The sequence below is a fragment of the Helicoverpa zea genome, chromosome 25 (assembly GCF_022581195.2).
Source record: "Helicoverpa zea isolate HzStark_Cry1AcR chromosome 25, ilHelZeax1.1, whole genome shotgun sequence".
Classification (NCBI taxonomy): domain Eukaryota; kingdom Metazoa; phylum Arthropoda; class Insecta; order Lepidoptera; family Noctuidae; genus Helicoverpa; species Helicoverpa zea.
In genome coordinates, this window is record NC_061476.1 from 7,896,579 (window position 1) to 7,914,191 (window position 17,613).

The 17,613-nt window shown below is 35.0% G+C and overlaps 2 protein-coding genes and 1 long non-coding RNA gene across 3 annotated transcripts in view; 1 reads left to right on the top strand and 2 right to left on the bottom strand.

The window, feature by feature from the left end:
• LOC124642825 (fibulin-2) overlaps nucleotides 1–941 on the bottom strand; it is a 41,358-nt gene extending 40,417 nt beyond the window's left edge. Inside the window, exon 1 of the mRNA XM_047181548.1 lies at nucleotides 680–941. Within this exon, the coding sequence (XP_047037504.1) occupies nucleotides 680–740 (61 nt within the window). The 5' untranslated portion in view covers nucleotides 741–941. The remainder of the gene's footprint in view (nucleotides 1–679) is intronic.
• Nucleotides 942–9,151: 8,210 nt separating this feature from the next.
• Nucleotides 9,152–15,966, bottom strand: LOC124642793 (sodium- and chloride-dependent GABA transporter 1). Its single transcript, XM_047181448.1, has 11 exons — nucleotides 15,757–15,966; nucleotides 14,692–14,963; nucleotides 14,239–14,340; nucleotides 13,584–13,755; nucleotides 12,903–13,093; nucleotides 12,371–12,551; nucleotides 11,844–11,968; nucleotides 11,249–11,493; nucleotides 10,406–10,609; nucleotides 9,882–10,049; nucleotides 9,152–9,543 (listed from the first exon to the last, which is right to left on the bottom strand). The coding sequence occupies exons 1-11, from the start codon at nucleotides 15,825–15,827 to the stop codon at nucleotides 9,451–9,453; spliced, it is 1,824 nt and encodes a 607-aa protein (XP_047037404.1). The 5' UTR covers nucleotides 15,828–15,966; the 3' UTR covers nucleotides 9,152–9,450.
• LOC124642794 lies at nucleotides 11,965–13,436 on the top strand. The gene is made up of 2 exons (XR_006985818.1): nucleotides 11,965–12,565; nucleotides 12,916–13,436. It is a non-coding gene; the product is annotated as an uncharacterized LOC124642794 (long non-coding RNA).
• Nucleotides 15,967–17,613: the final 1,647 nt, after the last annotated feature.

A 17,613-nucleotide genomic window follows, 5' to 3' on the forward strand; every position in this document is an offset into this window, starting at 1 on the left:
AGTACTCATCGGATTTTCATGCGGTTTTCACCTACAGGTAGAGTGATCTATGGAGAATGTTTGGAGAGGTATAGGCTGTAATTTATACCTATGCAAAACACGAAAGACTGCCTATTTAAGAGTATTAGTAGTTACATATATCAAACTTGATAGCTTCTAAGAACATAGAAGATAAGATCCTGTAATAAGTGTTTGTATTTCAATCGTATTTATACCTACATGTTCTTAATTAGGGTGTAATTATATTCCTAATTGCGAATTAGTACGTCTTATGATAAGAATCTTTCTCTTTTTTCCACGTGATTCTAAATCTGTTAAGTAAATATAAGTAAGTACCCAAATAGAATTTCGAAATCTAGAAATCGTAGTGTATTACTGCTTCTTATATTTATGGTTACTGATTTAACTTAACTTCATAACTTTAATTTATAAAAAATGTGAAAAAATCTGCGACAAAAATATTTATTGGGATTTTAAATATTTTTTGTATAAAAAATTATACCTTCTTCTTCAATTGAACGGCGTTTAATTAAAATTTTGTTATTTTAATCAAAAAATAAAAACTAACTCAAAAATTCAATGCATTCTCAAATCCCGACTAGTAAGCAATAAATCTTAACTCCCGCAACCAAACCCAAAATCGGCAGGGACCCATTTTTTGTAAAATTAATGAACTCACCATATGCAGCTGGATACAAGGTCACACAGACGAACAAACACAATAAAAAACACACACGCATTTTCACAAAAATACTGTCCAAAATATCCAAAAAATAAATTTAAGTCTTACACTTGGCACACAAATTAAGTAGCCATGACAATTATGAAAAAAATATTAAAAGTTTAGAATGTCAAGAATTTGAATTTTAAACGTGGAACATCCATGGGTCCTTATTTTGAACGCCGCGCGGCGCAGGAGTGTGGCAAGCGCGTGCACAGCGCAATCTATTTCGGTCGCGTTTGCACTGCACCCGTCTCTGTCTTGGCATAGATTATTTGGTTTGGACAGATGGGACGAAAAAGGATAGGTATAATATTCCTTGATAACAAAAATAAATAGTGTGTTTAAGGTATCATGGTATATGCTTTTTTTATATAAGCCTGTGTGATTGATGTGATTTTTATACATTGCAAAGTTTCTTTCCCAAAACTATCGAGGAAAGAGCTTAAGAGTTAAAAAGGTGCATTCAATACAGACATCAGTAATATCAGAGGATCAGTCTTAATAGCGTTACTTATAAAACAAATGATGAACATAGGTTATTAAACAATATACATAGTATACCGTCTAGAACCTTCTCAGGAGAGAACACCATGTTTTCTTTGTAACGCATAAAATAAATCTTGCAAAACATTTTGTAAAATAAATAAAATTTAGTTAGCTATAAGTATGTGTTAATTTGTTATTTGTGTTTATTTTTTATTTTAGTTTAGAAATAATAAAAACCCATCTGCCGCATTAGGCACGTGCTTTAATGGAAGATGTAAGGTTGTGTGTATAAATAAATTCTATGTGGTCTAAAATTATCGAATATCTTGTAGGCACAATGCTCTCCTCAATTGACACATACCATCTGCATCATAATCTATGTCCTCCCTCCCACCGCGAGCGGCGGCTGACTAAGCGGAATGTCTCAGGACATGTTCGAATGTCCTATTTCAGTCTAAAAACGGGTTTATGGACACTAACCATGGCCTACGGGGTTACAAGGTACTGGAAGCAACGGGATTACTGATAAGGGGATTCGGACGTCGAAATAATTTGCATAGGACATATGGACTTCAAAAAAAATGAGCACTGCAAAGTGTAGACATGTTGGGATGGTTGGTCACCAGTGTATTTTGAAGATGTGAATCCAACCTTTTTAGTAGGTATGATACTGGCCGGATACCTGACCGTTGTAATGTGCGCGCTACCATTCATCTCCATGCCGATATGTGAGCCGGATCAAACTATCTACTGATTAAAGGTTTGCTGTGTGCAGGGGCTCTCATAGATTCTAGTTATCTCTTATATTACCTACTGCTGTAGCTTTCTATAGAGAAGAATTGCCAAGAAACTCCATGGTGTCTTATTTTGGACGGCACATTGCGGGATTTGTGCCATGACCATTCATCACCATTCCATGACTTACTGGTGGCACGTCTGTCATTGTTCAAGTCTCTGAAGACCTGTCAGATAAAAAGACGATGTAACATCACGACAGGATAGCTTGAAGAGTATCAGATACTTATTTTAAGCATTACCAGCAGACCTAAGCCAGAAAGTTAGGAAACCGTTCAACTAAATTCCTCTATAAAACACAGTATTTAGTCAGTAACTTTGAATCTCTTCTTTAGATCGATGTTTCTGACAGCCATACGTTATCATCCACATTTGAAAAGGCTGAGATTACTTCAAAGAAATTTCGGAAGACGCTAGAAGCTGCTACAGACCAAGTATCAAAGATGTTAAGTCCTATTATGCAACACCTTTTAACACTTAAATTGCGTCACATAAGCATATTTGTTCCCCAATGATAGTGCGAGATTACGATAAAGTTAACAGTTTTCACTGTCGCAGTTAAACTAACTAATTGCTTAGCCAAATGTTTGGTTAGAGATGCCCGGTAATCACGTCGTTAGAAGTTTTGGGGGCCCTTAAACACTAATGGTGGGTATTTTTGGTTATACATATATTACATACATATTCAATACTTTATTTATTGTATGGTTTAATAAGATTTATTATAGATAAGTATAACATTGTTAAACGAGAAGTAAAAATAACGTTTTGGTAGAGTCTCTATACACCCCCTATTTTCCCGTTTATTATAAGACAGGAAATCATCATATGACCTCTCCCGCTGTGGATGCAGCGTGAGGGACTGTCAGACTTATACTGACTAAAACCCATTGTGTTCCTTCGTAGGCCTTTTATGTACCAGGGCCGCGGTAACTCTTTCGAATAATCCCGCAGCCTTGACAGTCTAGGTAACTCCCTATGCATTTAATTTTGTATTCAATAATTAAAATGATCCAATCAATGGATCGACCAGATTCAAACCTGTATCCTCAGCCTTGAAAAGCAGTCCTCTTAACCTCCGAGCCACTACCATCAAGTGCATTAATAATCATGTCATTGGGTCAGTATCAGAAGATTTAATTCCTACAGTTCGATTTTACGGTAAAGGAATCTTGCAAAACCACTTTTTGGTTATCATGTAGGATTTCAGTCGGTTTAATAAGAATGATTGGTATTTATATCTTGAAGTTTCATATAAATTGTTTATTGTTTTTATGCGTCTTTACTCAAGCAATTAAAAACATATATTTACTTCTTCGTTCTTTTCTAATTGGAGGTACTGCTGATCTCTTTTACCTGTCGCAAAATTAGAAAGTTTATCTATACCATAAAGTGAAATATGTTTCTTGAAAAAAGGCTAGTTAAATTAGCGCTTTTGCACGTCAATCATATTGTAAAGCAACCAAACCAAAAACCCATTTTCACCGCTTCACCCATTTTACTGAATAAAGAAACGGTGATGAACAAACCTTACTAAAGATAAACAAATTAGAAGTAATAATCAATTTTAGCCACATATTTTAGTATCAAGAACCCAACTATAATAAACCGTTCGTGCTTGACCATAATTCTTGTTTGTATATACTTGGGAGCATTTCTCAGAAACTTGCCGTTCGCCCACAATGAAGTTTGTTTGAACCATTTGAGTGGACTAACCGTATCGGTGCGGGTTTGATTCCTTGTTGATGTTCGAGCTGAGTGATAAAATGCTAATGCAATTTTGAGTGCATTATAATCTACATAAATAAATAAAATTATATACCTACATACCTACTGTAAATGACGGCAATCCTTGTGGACGTGAAAAAATCTTGAATTTATTCTAGGCTAATTTTATATTTTTACAGGTATTTAATAAATCTGGTTTAATTAATCCTTACTGATATTATAATCAGCCTCTGCCGCAGATTCACCCACGTCCGGTGAGGGCTACTTCGCGCACGCGGATAAAAATTGGCCTATCAGCCCTCCTCGACATCTAACACAGAATTTGCCAAATCAGTTAAATAGTTAATGAGATTAACGCGTTCAAACAAACACGCTGTATATATTACATTACATGCTTTATTTAAAAGACACTAGAATTTGAAGTATTGCTTATTACAAGGGCGCCTGTTGGTATTCAAAAGCAATCACACACATCGCTTTGTTGAAATATTATTTAGTGACTATAAACTGCCAATATTATTTGCCAAGCCCTTTCTCAGTTATGTAGCCAAGCCTTTTCTAATTATGAACAGTTACTGCCTATCTGACCTCCTCAACCCAGTTACCTAGGCACACAATACCCACTTTGTACTTTGTTGGTTACGAGCAACCGCACTACGGGTTGTCAGACTTTCAGACTTCTAATTCTGACTGCCACAGATATACAAATGACAAAGAAATTGGCAGAGATTAAGATGGGACCCTTTACTTTGTGAAGTACGGAAGAACTTATTAACCAATAATGTCCTCCTAGCCGATTGTCGGTCACGACGGATGTTCTCATACAAGGAGATCAGCCAGCTGTGCAGGACATTAGTGCACAAGCATTTGCGCAGACACAGATGCACTCACTATTCCTTTACTCTCATAGCCCGATGGGACGGCAATCCGACACGACCGGAGAGAGATCAGGTGCAAGACTGACATTAAAGTGCTCTCCGATGCACGGGACCCATCCATAGACTATGTAAATCGCAGCTTAAAATTTCTTTTTATTTTGGAAAATTATCGAATTACTCCTACCGCTGTGGGTTAGCAGCATGAGGGAGTGTCAGACTCTTACTAACTAAAACCCATCATGTTCCTTCGTAGGCCTTTTATGTACCAGAACCGCGGTAACTCTTTCGAACAATCCCGCAGCTTAACCTCAGATCGAATCTCAATACCATATCCCAGACAATTGCTTCAAGTACTTGTGTAATGTATCCATGAATATGTAATACCAAATAAAGTTTTATTTCTGTTGCGAAGGCCAGTACTGACTTGAGGTGAATTTATATTTTTAGGCGGTCAACGCAATGGCGGTTCGGACGCCTATACAGAGAAGCTCAGTTACCTTGTCAAGCGTTTTATTTACGTGTATGCTAATAGCACCGACTGTGTAGCCGGATGAGTAATTGTTGAGCATGTTGCTTACGTAAACCATACTATATAATAGATCAGAACCTATGTGGATGAAGCTTTTAATCATCCTTTAAATTTCAGTTCAAACAAAGTTACAAAATTCTTGTACATATGCTCGAATCGAATTGACCGATTGATATCAGGCATTTCTTTCATTATAACACCGTTGATTGGAAAAACTGGTTTCCCCAGCTAACTCAATAAGAACACTAGATAGGCAAAGACAATAGCTTCATATAAAACACTGGTACTCAGACACATTCACTTGCGACAGGAAGCTAACCCCAACAAAATTAGCTCTTATGATTACAGAACAACCAAAACACTTCATAGATTTTAAATAACTGCTTAACATAACGAAAGCCTTAAGCTATACAATGTCAGAGTCGGTAAGGCTGTAATGAGCCTACGCCTTCCACATACACATTCCACATACGGAATGAACGTCGCCTACACGAGCTTACAGACATGAGAAAAAAAACACTTTCGATAAAAAATATTTCACTAGGTTAATTTTGGGTTCCGGCCACGTTCCTCTAGTAGTCAAATTGGGTATTGATACATCGGAGAAGCACATACCTAAATGTTGGTCCTATTTGTGACCTCTCTCCGGTCGTGTCGGATTGCTGTCCCGTCGGGCTATGAGAGTGAAGAAATAGAGAATGCACCTGTGTCCAAGCAAATGCAGAGATTGCAACCCTGCCGGGCCCGGTAACGTTTGTTGGCAACCCAGACAATATCCCAGATTCACTTAATTAAATTCATATTTTAAAAAGTTCGCCAAATAAAGACGTCGTTGCCCAAAATGTATATCAAATAGTTCTCCACCAGAGATGATTGAAAGTCATGTTGTAACATCAGATAGAGGCATGCGTTTAACATCAATATGCATGTAATAGGAATATAAACAATAGCACTCCATGGAGAACAAAATTACTAGCGGAAATGCCAAAATGAAAATCTCCTAAGACCCAAGGCGGACAAGGAAAGTTACTGTCTTCGCCGGTCGCCCTCACACGCCTTCTTTGTATCGGGCATTTTTTTAAATTCCAAATTCGTTGATAGAAAGTCTCAAAGTATCTGAACACCTCTTTAATTCACTTGTTACTGCTCATTTTGATCATGTCCACCGTACGTATGTGATCTAGAAGAAGGCGCCTGACCTACCTGCATTATACCATCTCCGTTCATTTTCTCTACTCCGTGTAGCACCCACATATTTAGCCAGTTTTATCGTCTAGGCAATAAATAAATCTATTATTTTGTAGCTTAGACTCCAAGGATAGAACCCACGCAGTTACATCATAGTTCTTATAAGGAACGGGTCAATTTACAAGCGTGTGCTAAAAATTCGTTAATGAATTAGTCAAATAGTTAATCTTTTGACATCATGACGTCATGATTATCGCTTATTTTATGGCCTGTGCAAGGCCGTATAATGTACTTTTGTAGAGAGTCAGACTTTTACTGATTAGTCCTTCATGTTCCTTCTTAAGCCCTTTGTGTAACTATTTCAAACAATTAAAGCAGGCTTTAGCCCTGGAGGACCCCATTGAATTTCTTAGAACTTCTAACAACTTAGTTATTTTAGTAATTTTTACACAAGCAACTTACGGAAATGTAAAACCGGGGTAAGGATTTATTTAGATTTTAAATTAAGGAAAGTGGTAGAAAAATCAAAAGCTTAAAAAATAAAACTCGTTATTTTAATCTAATATTTAATGAAATAAATATTTTAACGATTCATACTACGTTACATATTTTTCCGAAATACTTTTTTCAAAAATAAAAACTTATAATCATCGAATTATAAATTATAATAATATTATTTTCGTAAAATATTATGGCTCCAGTATGACATTTTGTATTTAAAATAATTATACAAATAAACTATAAAGAATAATTATTTTGTAATATTTGTATATTTTATAATTTATAAGTTAATGAAAATTATATTTATTTGAATAAAATGACATGTCGGCTCATCGATGACTCTGTTAAATTATTTTAATGCCCTAAGTACTAGTATGTTTAAATATTTAGTATTTTTTCTCCATAATTAAAACCTCATATATTTTGTTCATGCATAAAGATATTATTTCAAGTTATTAAAATTACTGCCAAAAAGTGATTTTCCAATCTATCAGTATATTTTGTTAAAGAGATATTTTTCTGTAGTTGAAGATTACAAAAATCTTGTAGAGGAAAGTATAGTACATCAATTTAATTTTAAAAATTACGTTAATACATTGTTCTACTAATTTTACTATATTTAATATACATGGAAGCACAGTTATCTTAGACAAAGCACAATTTGAGAGATAATAGACACTTTAAGCATTTTATTCAGAGGTTTTTTTTTATTACTGAAAAATGAGGTACCTTTATAAATACCGTAATATTTTTGAGATGGTACTTTTTCAATGCTTAGTGTTTTTTTTTATTATTGTTGCTTAGTGTCCAATATCTTACTCAAAATATAATTAATATAACATCTACTAATTGTGTTTCATCTCACTCATTTATACAAAATCGGGCTACGAGTATCTTATTCTTATAATACAGATCTATAATGTTTATATAACTCACTTAATTTATAATAAAATTTCTTCAAACACTACAAAGGTAAACAGTTATAATAAAATTATAGGATTAAATATTTGATTCTCTTAATTTTATAAATTGTATAGAAATTTTATAAATGGATTATAAGTTTCTACTAAATATAATATTTAAAATTGACAGTATAAATAGACATTATTTTGAACACGCTAAGTAGTGTATTTGTAGTAAGTGATTAAATATTTTTGTGTACATAATTAATTAACAAATGACATAAAAATATGCTCAATAAGATATAAATTAAAAGACTTGTTGACTCATTCATGACAGTTTTGAAAAATAATTATGTCATCTGTACACAAAAATTATAAGAAAGATATATTTGTCAATATTTATATAAAATCTACAGTATAATATATTTTTAAATGTTTGTGTAGCATAGACTATTTATTTTTAGATTCTTTGGTCTCAATTGGAACACAGAGATTTTAATATCTTAGGTCTCAATGACTCTGAAACATGATTAAACTTATCATACGATTTAATAAAGTACACAGTTCAATTGAAATTGAACTCAAACAATATATATTTAAAGCTGATTAACCAAACACATAATCTCAATGTCTATTTAGTAAACCTAATGATATGATCATTAAAACAACCGTAAACTCCATTTATACAACACAATATTTTGATACTTAACTAATACATAGGCCTTTAACATATATAAGATTAAATGCATTTAAGAATGATCAACAATATGAATCTTAAATTTTCTTAAAACACCATTTAGATTCAATATAATCGACGCGTCCCGAAGCGCTTTTGAACTCTTAAAAATCTATTCTCTAACATCAAACTAACGTTTAAATCCTTAAAGGATAACACATATAATTATATTTTTCTACTTATATAAAGCTTTAATAATACACAATAAATTAATCTTAGAAGTTAAAGACTAAAATCCAGTTTGAAAAATAACTTATTTTCGTTGTAGATATTTTTTTTGTGACAAATCTGAAACTTCACTATTATCAATTTAGGCCGCAAAATATGTATTTTATGTTGAATAAAATATTTAATTTTAATGAATAATATCACCAGATTTTAGTCAGCAATAACAAATAAACATTTATTAGGTATATTAAAATCTAATCGTCAGCTACATGGAAGACCGATAGATAGTTAACATTTAAACATTAAATTAAACCTAAATATAATTATAATTAATTATCGTACCTATAAACGTACATGAACATGTCGACGCACGGCAAACGGAAAGTCATCAAATTATTCTAAAATCTAAAACATAATGCGTTTAAATAAACGATAAATACGACTACAAAGTTACAATATAGATTTTGAATTAATAATCGTTATATGTAAATATCATTTTAGTATAATAATATTTTTGATTTTATAATTCATTATATGGCACAGTTATATTTGGCACAAAATAGGATATGATATAAAATTGTGCGTTGTTTTAGAATTTCTTTTTTCTTCCCACGGTATGTAATCCTGTATGGTTAGTATCAATATTTCAAATAATATAATTATTTTCATAACCAAATCCTCCGCAAATATAATACGATAGCTACTCTGAAGAAATATAACTCCAATGGAATATCAACTCTAACCATACAGGATTAAGGTGCTACTTTCCGAATCCCTTAGTCTGAGATCCTGATGTTAAGTGGGAGGGAGTGGGTTTAAGCCTTGTTGTGCTTGGCTTGCTCCTCAGCCTGCATTTTGGTCCTCAGAGAGGGCACGTCCTCTGGTATGCGGACGATTTTGTGGAATTTCTGTAAAAAAAAAAAATATTTAGATGATTTCAGAAATGTTCAGTGTTTTGAGGTAAGGTTTGTACCTTAACATAAAAAATAACATGCAAGTCACTAAATATGATGCTTATTTTTTCAATAATTGTTATATCTTATATGTATGATATTTTGCAATCACCTATATGACCTGAGTGTGTAAAATTGGAATAATATAAAAAAAATATACATCCACGTAAGACGTATATGTATTTTATAAATTATGTTAGCATACAAAACACAACCTTTAGATGGGTTACTTTGGGATTACCCAACCAAGTGTCAAATGTGTCTAAATAAAAAAATCAGAAAAATGTCCTCACCTCTTGCCAAGTCCCAGGAGTGACGCGCCACAAGTAGACCATGTACCCAGGGATGCACAGCATGGAGGAGAGAGCAGTGAACCAGCCGAAAGCGTGAGACCACCAGGGGTACTCGTAGTTCATGTACTTAATTGGCTTCCATTGCACCAGGTTGAAGATGAACACGCTCTGAAAAAGAATCATAGAATATATTAAAATGTGGTACTTAAAAAAAGTTAAAATAAATAATTTTACAAGAAGGCAGACAAGTTAATAATTCAGCTGTGTTATCCGGAGTCGATCCTATTCCGTGGCTCGAAAAGTACCTACAGTAAATGGTTGGCAAGCCCAGGAGTCATTTGTAGATCTTTGACGAACTTTATCCAAAAAACCATAATCATAACCTCAGAAACATTTTTTCTAAGAAGTCTTTCTTGTTCAGAGTAGGCTACTGGGTTATCAAGAACTGTTTCCTGATGTAACTGGATGAAGTGGTGGCAAATGATGATAATATAAAAAATCTTGACATCAAACTCCATACTCACAATGCAAATAGCGGGAGTGAAGCCGACCCAACAGAACTTCCACCAGATAGTAGGGTAGTAGCCGATCATTTCCTTGATGCCATCGTAGAACCGGTTCACGCCAAAGGCCCAGGAGATGGAGACGCACTCGAAGAAGATCAGGAACAGCAGACAGAAGCCGGAGACGGCGTACGAATCCAAGATTTGGAAGACGTACATACCTCCCTGGAAAATTATTGTGGTGATGTATAAATTAAATAGTTGATTTTCTGAACTTGAAATATCTTCATCTAACATTTTATCAAATAACTTCACTAGTACTACCATTACTACTATTATTTTATTAGTGTAATTTTTATCATTTAAGACACTGTTAAAAAAACAACTTTATTTTTAAATCACCATACAATATTATTATCACATTTTTCCGCACTCTGAATGATATTTTGTATTCACAAGAAGTTTTGAAGTCGTACATTGAATTTCAATGAGTGTTCCTGTTCCCGTCAATGTCAAATACAGAGATTTGTAGCCTGGTAGACATCGTATGGCCTTGGAGAAATCAGATACATTTTATGCCGAAATGTCTTTTGTTATTCCATAATTTATTTGAACAGACAATTTTTTGTTTTTTCTCACAGTTTACACGAAGCTCAGAAGTAGGTGAGATTTCAAAGCGTTGAAGGCTTCTTCTAATCTACTGGCTCTAGCTAACAGTTCCAAATTGCTTGCAAACATGTATTATTACAAGCATGACCGCGGAATAGCAACCCTTCTGTGCGAACACATTTTTCGTCAACAATTTCGAGGAATATTGCCATTAAAACTCATTATGTTGCCAAAATAACTACATTATTTACTAACCTCAGAAATACACGAAAGCCCAACCAAGTACGAGATAACACAGGTAATAGCGATGAAGATTTCCTTCCTCCTCCTGAGGAGTTTGGGCCACTCATCAATGACAGCCGTGATGAACCCTTCCATGGTGCAGAACTGGCTGTCCAGACCTATGAGGAGTAGCATGAAGAAGAACAGGCAGGACCACAGTGGAGCTCCTGGTAGTTGGAGTACTGCTGATGGATAGGCTAAGAAGGCTAAGCCGGGACCTGGAATTTTGGAAATAAGTTTAGTAATATTATCATAACCATACCATTTATTAGCAATGTTTTTTTTCATTGTTTGCACTAATTTCAGCGCTAGAAGCAAATATTTGTACATCTCTCTTTATAGCTTTGATTTGGATAAATAGAGCATGTCTTATTTTAAAAATTTGTCAATCATACCATCTTAGTACTAAGACAATTGAATCTTAACTAAGTTCATCTATTAATAGATCCAACATCGTCTTGTTTTGTAGCGAAAAACTGTGTATTGAAAGGCAGATTAATATCTCCTTTGTAAACACTAGAATTTATATATTCTCTCACAAAATTAAAAAAAAAAAACATCTAAATACCTGATGCAGCCACCTCAGCGACGGGTCTTTGCTGCTCATGAGCCATGAATCCGACCACAGAGAAGATCACGAACCCAGCAAACATAGATGTACTCGAGTTTACAGTACACACGATTAGGGCATCCCTGGAAATAATATTATTATCAATACATTCCTACTACTATGCTGATACAATTCTATCATTGTGACTATCGAACTATTTGATTCAATATAATTATGCTTTTTTAAGCCTTGACTGTACCACGACTGGGCAAAGCCTTCCATCTATCTCTATTGGTCATTCATTCGTGCTACTTCATCAAATAACTTCATGAATATCACAGAGATATTTGTTTGCGTCAGGCATACAAATGAATTCAGTACATAATGCAAAACTATCTCCTATTTTTTTTTGCACGACAAAATTAGTAACATATTTCTGTAACGTCAAATCACACGAGAAACAAAATGCCTCACTGTACTTATATGCTTTTTACTAGATGATTTCTAGCGCCTAAAATTCTCTAGATCCAAAATTTCATACTCACTTGTACACATTATTAGTAAACTTGTTATAGCTGCCCAAAGCTACCAGGGTTCCCAGCCCCAGACCGTAAGAGAAGAAGATCTGGGTGACAGCGTCGATCCACACTTCGGATTCCATCAGCTTGGACATGTTCGGCATCACGTAGAACTTGATGCCTTGCATGGCGCCGGGTAAGGTGATTCCTGGGAAGATGGTGGTAAGTAATATGAGAAAATCAGAGATGCCTACTACTAATTATCATATTAGTGGATATTTTTCTATTTTTGATTTTTGTTCATTTACTGTTAGATTCTCTATTTCTGAATAAAAGGAATGGGACATCAATGTGTCTTGATTACACTGACAAAATCTTTTGCTTGAGAGTGTATTAATTATTTATCAATGACCAATTGCACTTCTCAGGTATTCGCTATTTTTCTAAAAAAGAAATCTATACCCGCATGCAATCTTCCTTATAGCTCAAATAATACCTAAAATCAGACTCCAAAATTACCAACCCTAACTAACGACAATAAGAATTCCAAACCACAAACCTCTAATCAACAGCACAGTCAACAAGAAGTAAGGGAACAGAGCGGTGAAGTAGACGACCTTGCCGGTCCACCTGACTCCCTTCCAGATGCAGAAGTAGCACAGCACCCACACGAGGAGTAGGGTCCCCGCCAGCTCCCAGCGAATGTTGCCGATGTGTTCGATGCCGCTGGAGATTTGGAGGGCACGGCGTCTGGGGATGGTGAAGTTAGTATGAGAAGAATGAGGAGTGATATAGATTTTGATATATGTTTTGGAATTATATTGTGAGCTATGTATGTACAATCTGAGGGAGATATTCTTGAAACTAAAGGATAAAATAGCAACTTTAGTAAAAGTCTCACTAACTGTTTTAAAGGAGTGAATATCATCGCCATGTACTTTTGAGTATAAAGTGATTTAATTCTTATTGAAATTTGCACATCCTCATATAGACACATCTTTTCATACATATTTATGTAGATACAACTATTCAAACTTACACGTCAGGTGTATTCAACTTTGCTTCATAAATAATAAAAGATGTTAATTAACAACACGTGTAGTTTTAACGAGTTTTCTATTCTTTGATTTTGACGTCAACTCATTTAAAGTTTTCATTCAACATTTTTATTAATCGAGTCCTTCACCACATTCTTCTGTCTTCGATAAACTCAAAAACGTCTAAGCAAATATGAACTTACTCCCAGAACTCCTTGACGGGGTCAGACAGGACAGCCTTGCTGATGTTCTTGCCGTTGAGGGTGCAGAAGGTGTTCATGTCCATGGTGGACCAGCAGGTCAGGTTCTTGCGGTCGTAGGGGTTCACGCAGGTGGCCGTGTTCCAGTAGTTGTCGCAGTTACGCCATGGCACGTCTGGAGAAAGAAAAACGGAAACTATAGAAAAACATAACATAGAGGTATAATGGAATAATATACCTAATATTATCTGATTTAATGCGTTTTGTAGCCAAATCTGTTTTAGAGAATCTGTAGGCTCCAGACAGGCTAATTAACAGGGCAAAAATGCATGAATGCGGGTTGCATCATGTAGTACTTAATTTAACCTTATTTATTTTTTCCCTTTGATGATATAGATATATGACGATTTCAATTTTTTTATAAATTATTAGCCATTTTTCCTACTTCTAGTACTAGAATTACTACTCGTACCGGGATAAAATTGTCTTTGTTACTTGGGAAGAGTGTAACTTTCCAACAATAGAAGATTTTTTTAATTTGGTCCAGATGTTTTTAAGTTTATTCTTTGTAAACAATCAAAAATATTATTTCCCCTCTATCCTCTTTATAATGTTGCTTATAGGATTAACTGAACATTCAGTAAAATGTAGAACTTGCCTGATCTCATAGACATGAAGAAGTAGAAAATGGCCCACGCGAGGATGACGATGTAGTACACGTTCATCCAGCAGGACATCACTGCTGCCGCGTAACCAATACCTGGATAGATAGATAGATAGATATGATACTTATTTGAAACTGTGGTAAAATTTAGGTAAAGTGAACAAAAATAAATTAAAACTGATGCTTTGGACAGGCATTTAAAGAAAACCTATCCAGGTGTGATAATAAATACTAGTGGAGTAATCAAATTGAATCATGCCTTTAACACATCATTTCCAAAAGAAAAAAGTTAACATAGTTCACTGGATATCCAAATAAAGATGCCAAGATGAAAATACCTATCAATGAAACAAAAGAGAAACTTATTCAAAGCTAAAATCTGAAAAGCAAATGTATAGCATATGACATTTATATGCGTCATAAAACAAAAACGGAGTTACCACATACCTTTGAAAATCGGAGCAATCTTAAACACGCCCAATCCACCGATAGTAAGCATCTGACCCATAGCCAACTCCATGAAGAACATAGGTATACCAGCGAGGAACAGGGTGAGGAAATAAGGGATGAGGAAGGCGCCTCCACCATTCTTGTAGCAGAGGTAAGGGAACCGCCAGACGTTGCCCAACCCGATGGCCAGACCGATGACAGAGAGGATAAAGTCTAGCTTGCTGCCCCATGAACCTCTTTCGGGTAAGTCGGATTTGGTTGAGACTTCGCTGTGAAGGAGAAAATAATTGTCAGATTTTGTTATAAAGATCTAGTAAAGTAATAGAGTGAATAATTTGTAAGTAAAACTACGGGTTTAGCGCTATCAAAACGAAATCATAGCCAATTTTTGATAAACTCAGGCTGTTCTCAGAAATGTGTAGATCGTTAAGAAGATCTAAGATGACCCACTGACCAAAACTTCTAAGTTCTCGTATATTATATCTAAGTGCTTAAAAGCGAGCTTTAACCTCAATGACACGATAACTAGTTGTTTCCACAAAATTAAGCATCCTAAACCCAAAAACTACTCAAGGAAGATGTGACAATTGTAGTGAACACGCAAAGTCTCAATTAGGCCCTTACATTCCGGTATACGATAATTAAAGCGAACCGAACCACAAAGATGTATGTAACATCCACACACTATGTTTGTAACTAGATTAGGATAACTCGCAAGGAATAAGCTATGTTATCTAGCTAGGTATGTATTACTAGTACCAGATAAATCAAAGGCATCTTTCTTTTTCTGGACAGCTTGATACCTAAACGTTTGTGTAAAACAAATGTTTTTACCAATAATGTCTATAGATTTTATAATGCGAAATGGCGATCGTATGATTTAGTTTTTCACATAACTAAGCCTTATCTTAGCCCATATCTTGACCCACGCCTGTGATATTTGAAATTGGACCTTCTAGTTTATATGAATGAAATACATATACATTTAATGAACTACCAGTCCTAGTGTAAGTTTTGAAAGATGATGAAAAGATGAAAAAACTACTACATATTTCTGCTTACCCAGTTTTGTTGCTAGAACCTTGTGCGCTAAGTTCGATGTCATCTGTGCGTACGTCGTTTTTCGTTTCCATGGTTACAGGTTATCTTCCGTTTTCTTCTAATCGTAGCGTTTCAGTAATCTCGTGTACTTTCCCACACTATTACTATGTTTCAGGGGAACTGTATTAACATTTTCGTTGAAGTACGTAGACTAGATTAGGAATGCCGTTGATTTTGTACCTGCAACAAGGAATTGGTGATTGAGATTTTGAGATTCATTCTCTGTATGAGAAGTATGCAGTGGGATTGTAAAAAGATGACATATAAAAACACTTCATATTTCATAAGAGTATAACGCTGAAGATATTGTCCGTTTCTTTGTTTGCTAGAGCGCGGTTATCTGACAAACTATTGAGCAGACTTGAACTGTTCTTTCAATTTACGAAAGCCCATTTATCGAGAAAGGCTTATGTTGCTTTGTGGGACGCAGGTGAAACTATTAGCAGAAGCTAATTTACCATTCATTATAATTTGAATGCTTCATCCATTTCTGTAATTAACAATTTACATTGCGAATGCATTAGCTGACCTGTTATTACCTACAAGGTCACAGACATATTTTGATTACACTTCTATAAGTTAAAAATTTCGCATCACCAACATCAAAAGCACGTCATCATAAAACCACCAAGGTACAACGCATGGAGAAATTGATAAAATCGATATCACATACCTGTACAAATACAGAGCTTGACAAAATATACATATATACAACCATAACACCCCGTTTCACCCCTTTAGCCCCCAGGCTTGTGTTTACGAGGTAACACCGAGAAATATGAACAGACATTTGCATCACACCTCTACATTATTCTTAGTTTATTTGCTTGAGAAAATTGGATACCAGTCGCTATGGTTGCAAATACATATTTACTTTTTGAGATGAGCTTGTTTTTTGGCGAAATGAAGTCTCGTGCGAATAGAGTAGATTGAGAAATCTATGTTAATAAGGACTGAATATACGTATTTACATTTAGAATAAAGATTTGTTAACTTTTCGTCCCACATTCTAGATTATATTGATTGATAATCCATACTTATAAAAAAAAAGTCGTGGTGGCCTAGTGGGTAAAGGACCAGCCTCTCAAGTATGAGGGCGCGGGTTCGATCCCAGGTCAGGAAAATACCAATGCAACTTTTCTAAGTTTGTATGTACTTTCTAAGTATATCTTAGACACCATTGGCTGTGTTTCGGATGGCACGTTAAACTGTAGGTCCCGGCTGTCATTGAACATCCTTGGCAGTCGTTACGGGTAGTCAGAAGCCAGTAAGTCTGACACCAGTCTAACCAAGGGGTATCGGGTTGCCCGGGTAACTGGGTTGAGGAGGTCAGATAGGCAGTCGCTTCTTGTCAAGCACTGGTACTCAGCTGAATCCGGTTAGACTGGAAGCCGACCCCAACATGATTGGGAAAAAGGCTCGGAGGATGATTGATTGATAATCCATCCATTACAATATCTAATCTAGATCTCTAGCTAGAGGCTAGAGAATTCTATCCAAATAGCAACATCTATTTTCACTTGTCTCATTTATTTACAAACTAACTGTCCCTGTGGTTCGTGTCTTGCAGAAACCTATGTACGTGGTAGCCTATTTATATGTCCATTCTTAGATTCTAAGCTATGTGTGTACCTAGGTACTAAATTTCATTTTAATCGGTCCAATGTCTTTGGCGTGAAAGCGCTTTTTATAGCTCTTTTAAATTATGCCGTCCTCGACAACCACATTTGCATTTCTGAAGTTAGCTATTTGACTCCTTGAACATTTTGTTCGTTAAATGTACGAACTTAAAGTTGACCGAAAATGTATTAACAAAAC

Excerpts from the sequence above, each read along its gene's own strand:
- LOC124642793 (XM_047181448.1), bottom strand. The coding sequence starts at position 15,827 with ATGGAAACGAAAAACGACGTACGCACAGATGACATCGAACTTAGCGCA. Across the intron at positions 14,964-15,756 it reads GGTTCTAGCAACAAAACTGG|CGAAGTCTCAACCAAATCCG; the intron begins GTAAGCAGAAAT and ends TCTCCTTCACAG. Across the intron at positions 12,552-12,902 it reads GACTGTGCTGTTGATTAGAG|GAATCACCTTACCCGGCGCC; the intron begins GTTTGTGGTTTG and ends CCATCTTCCCAG.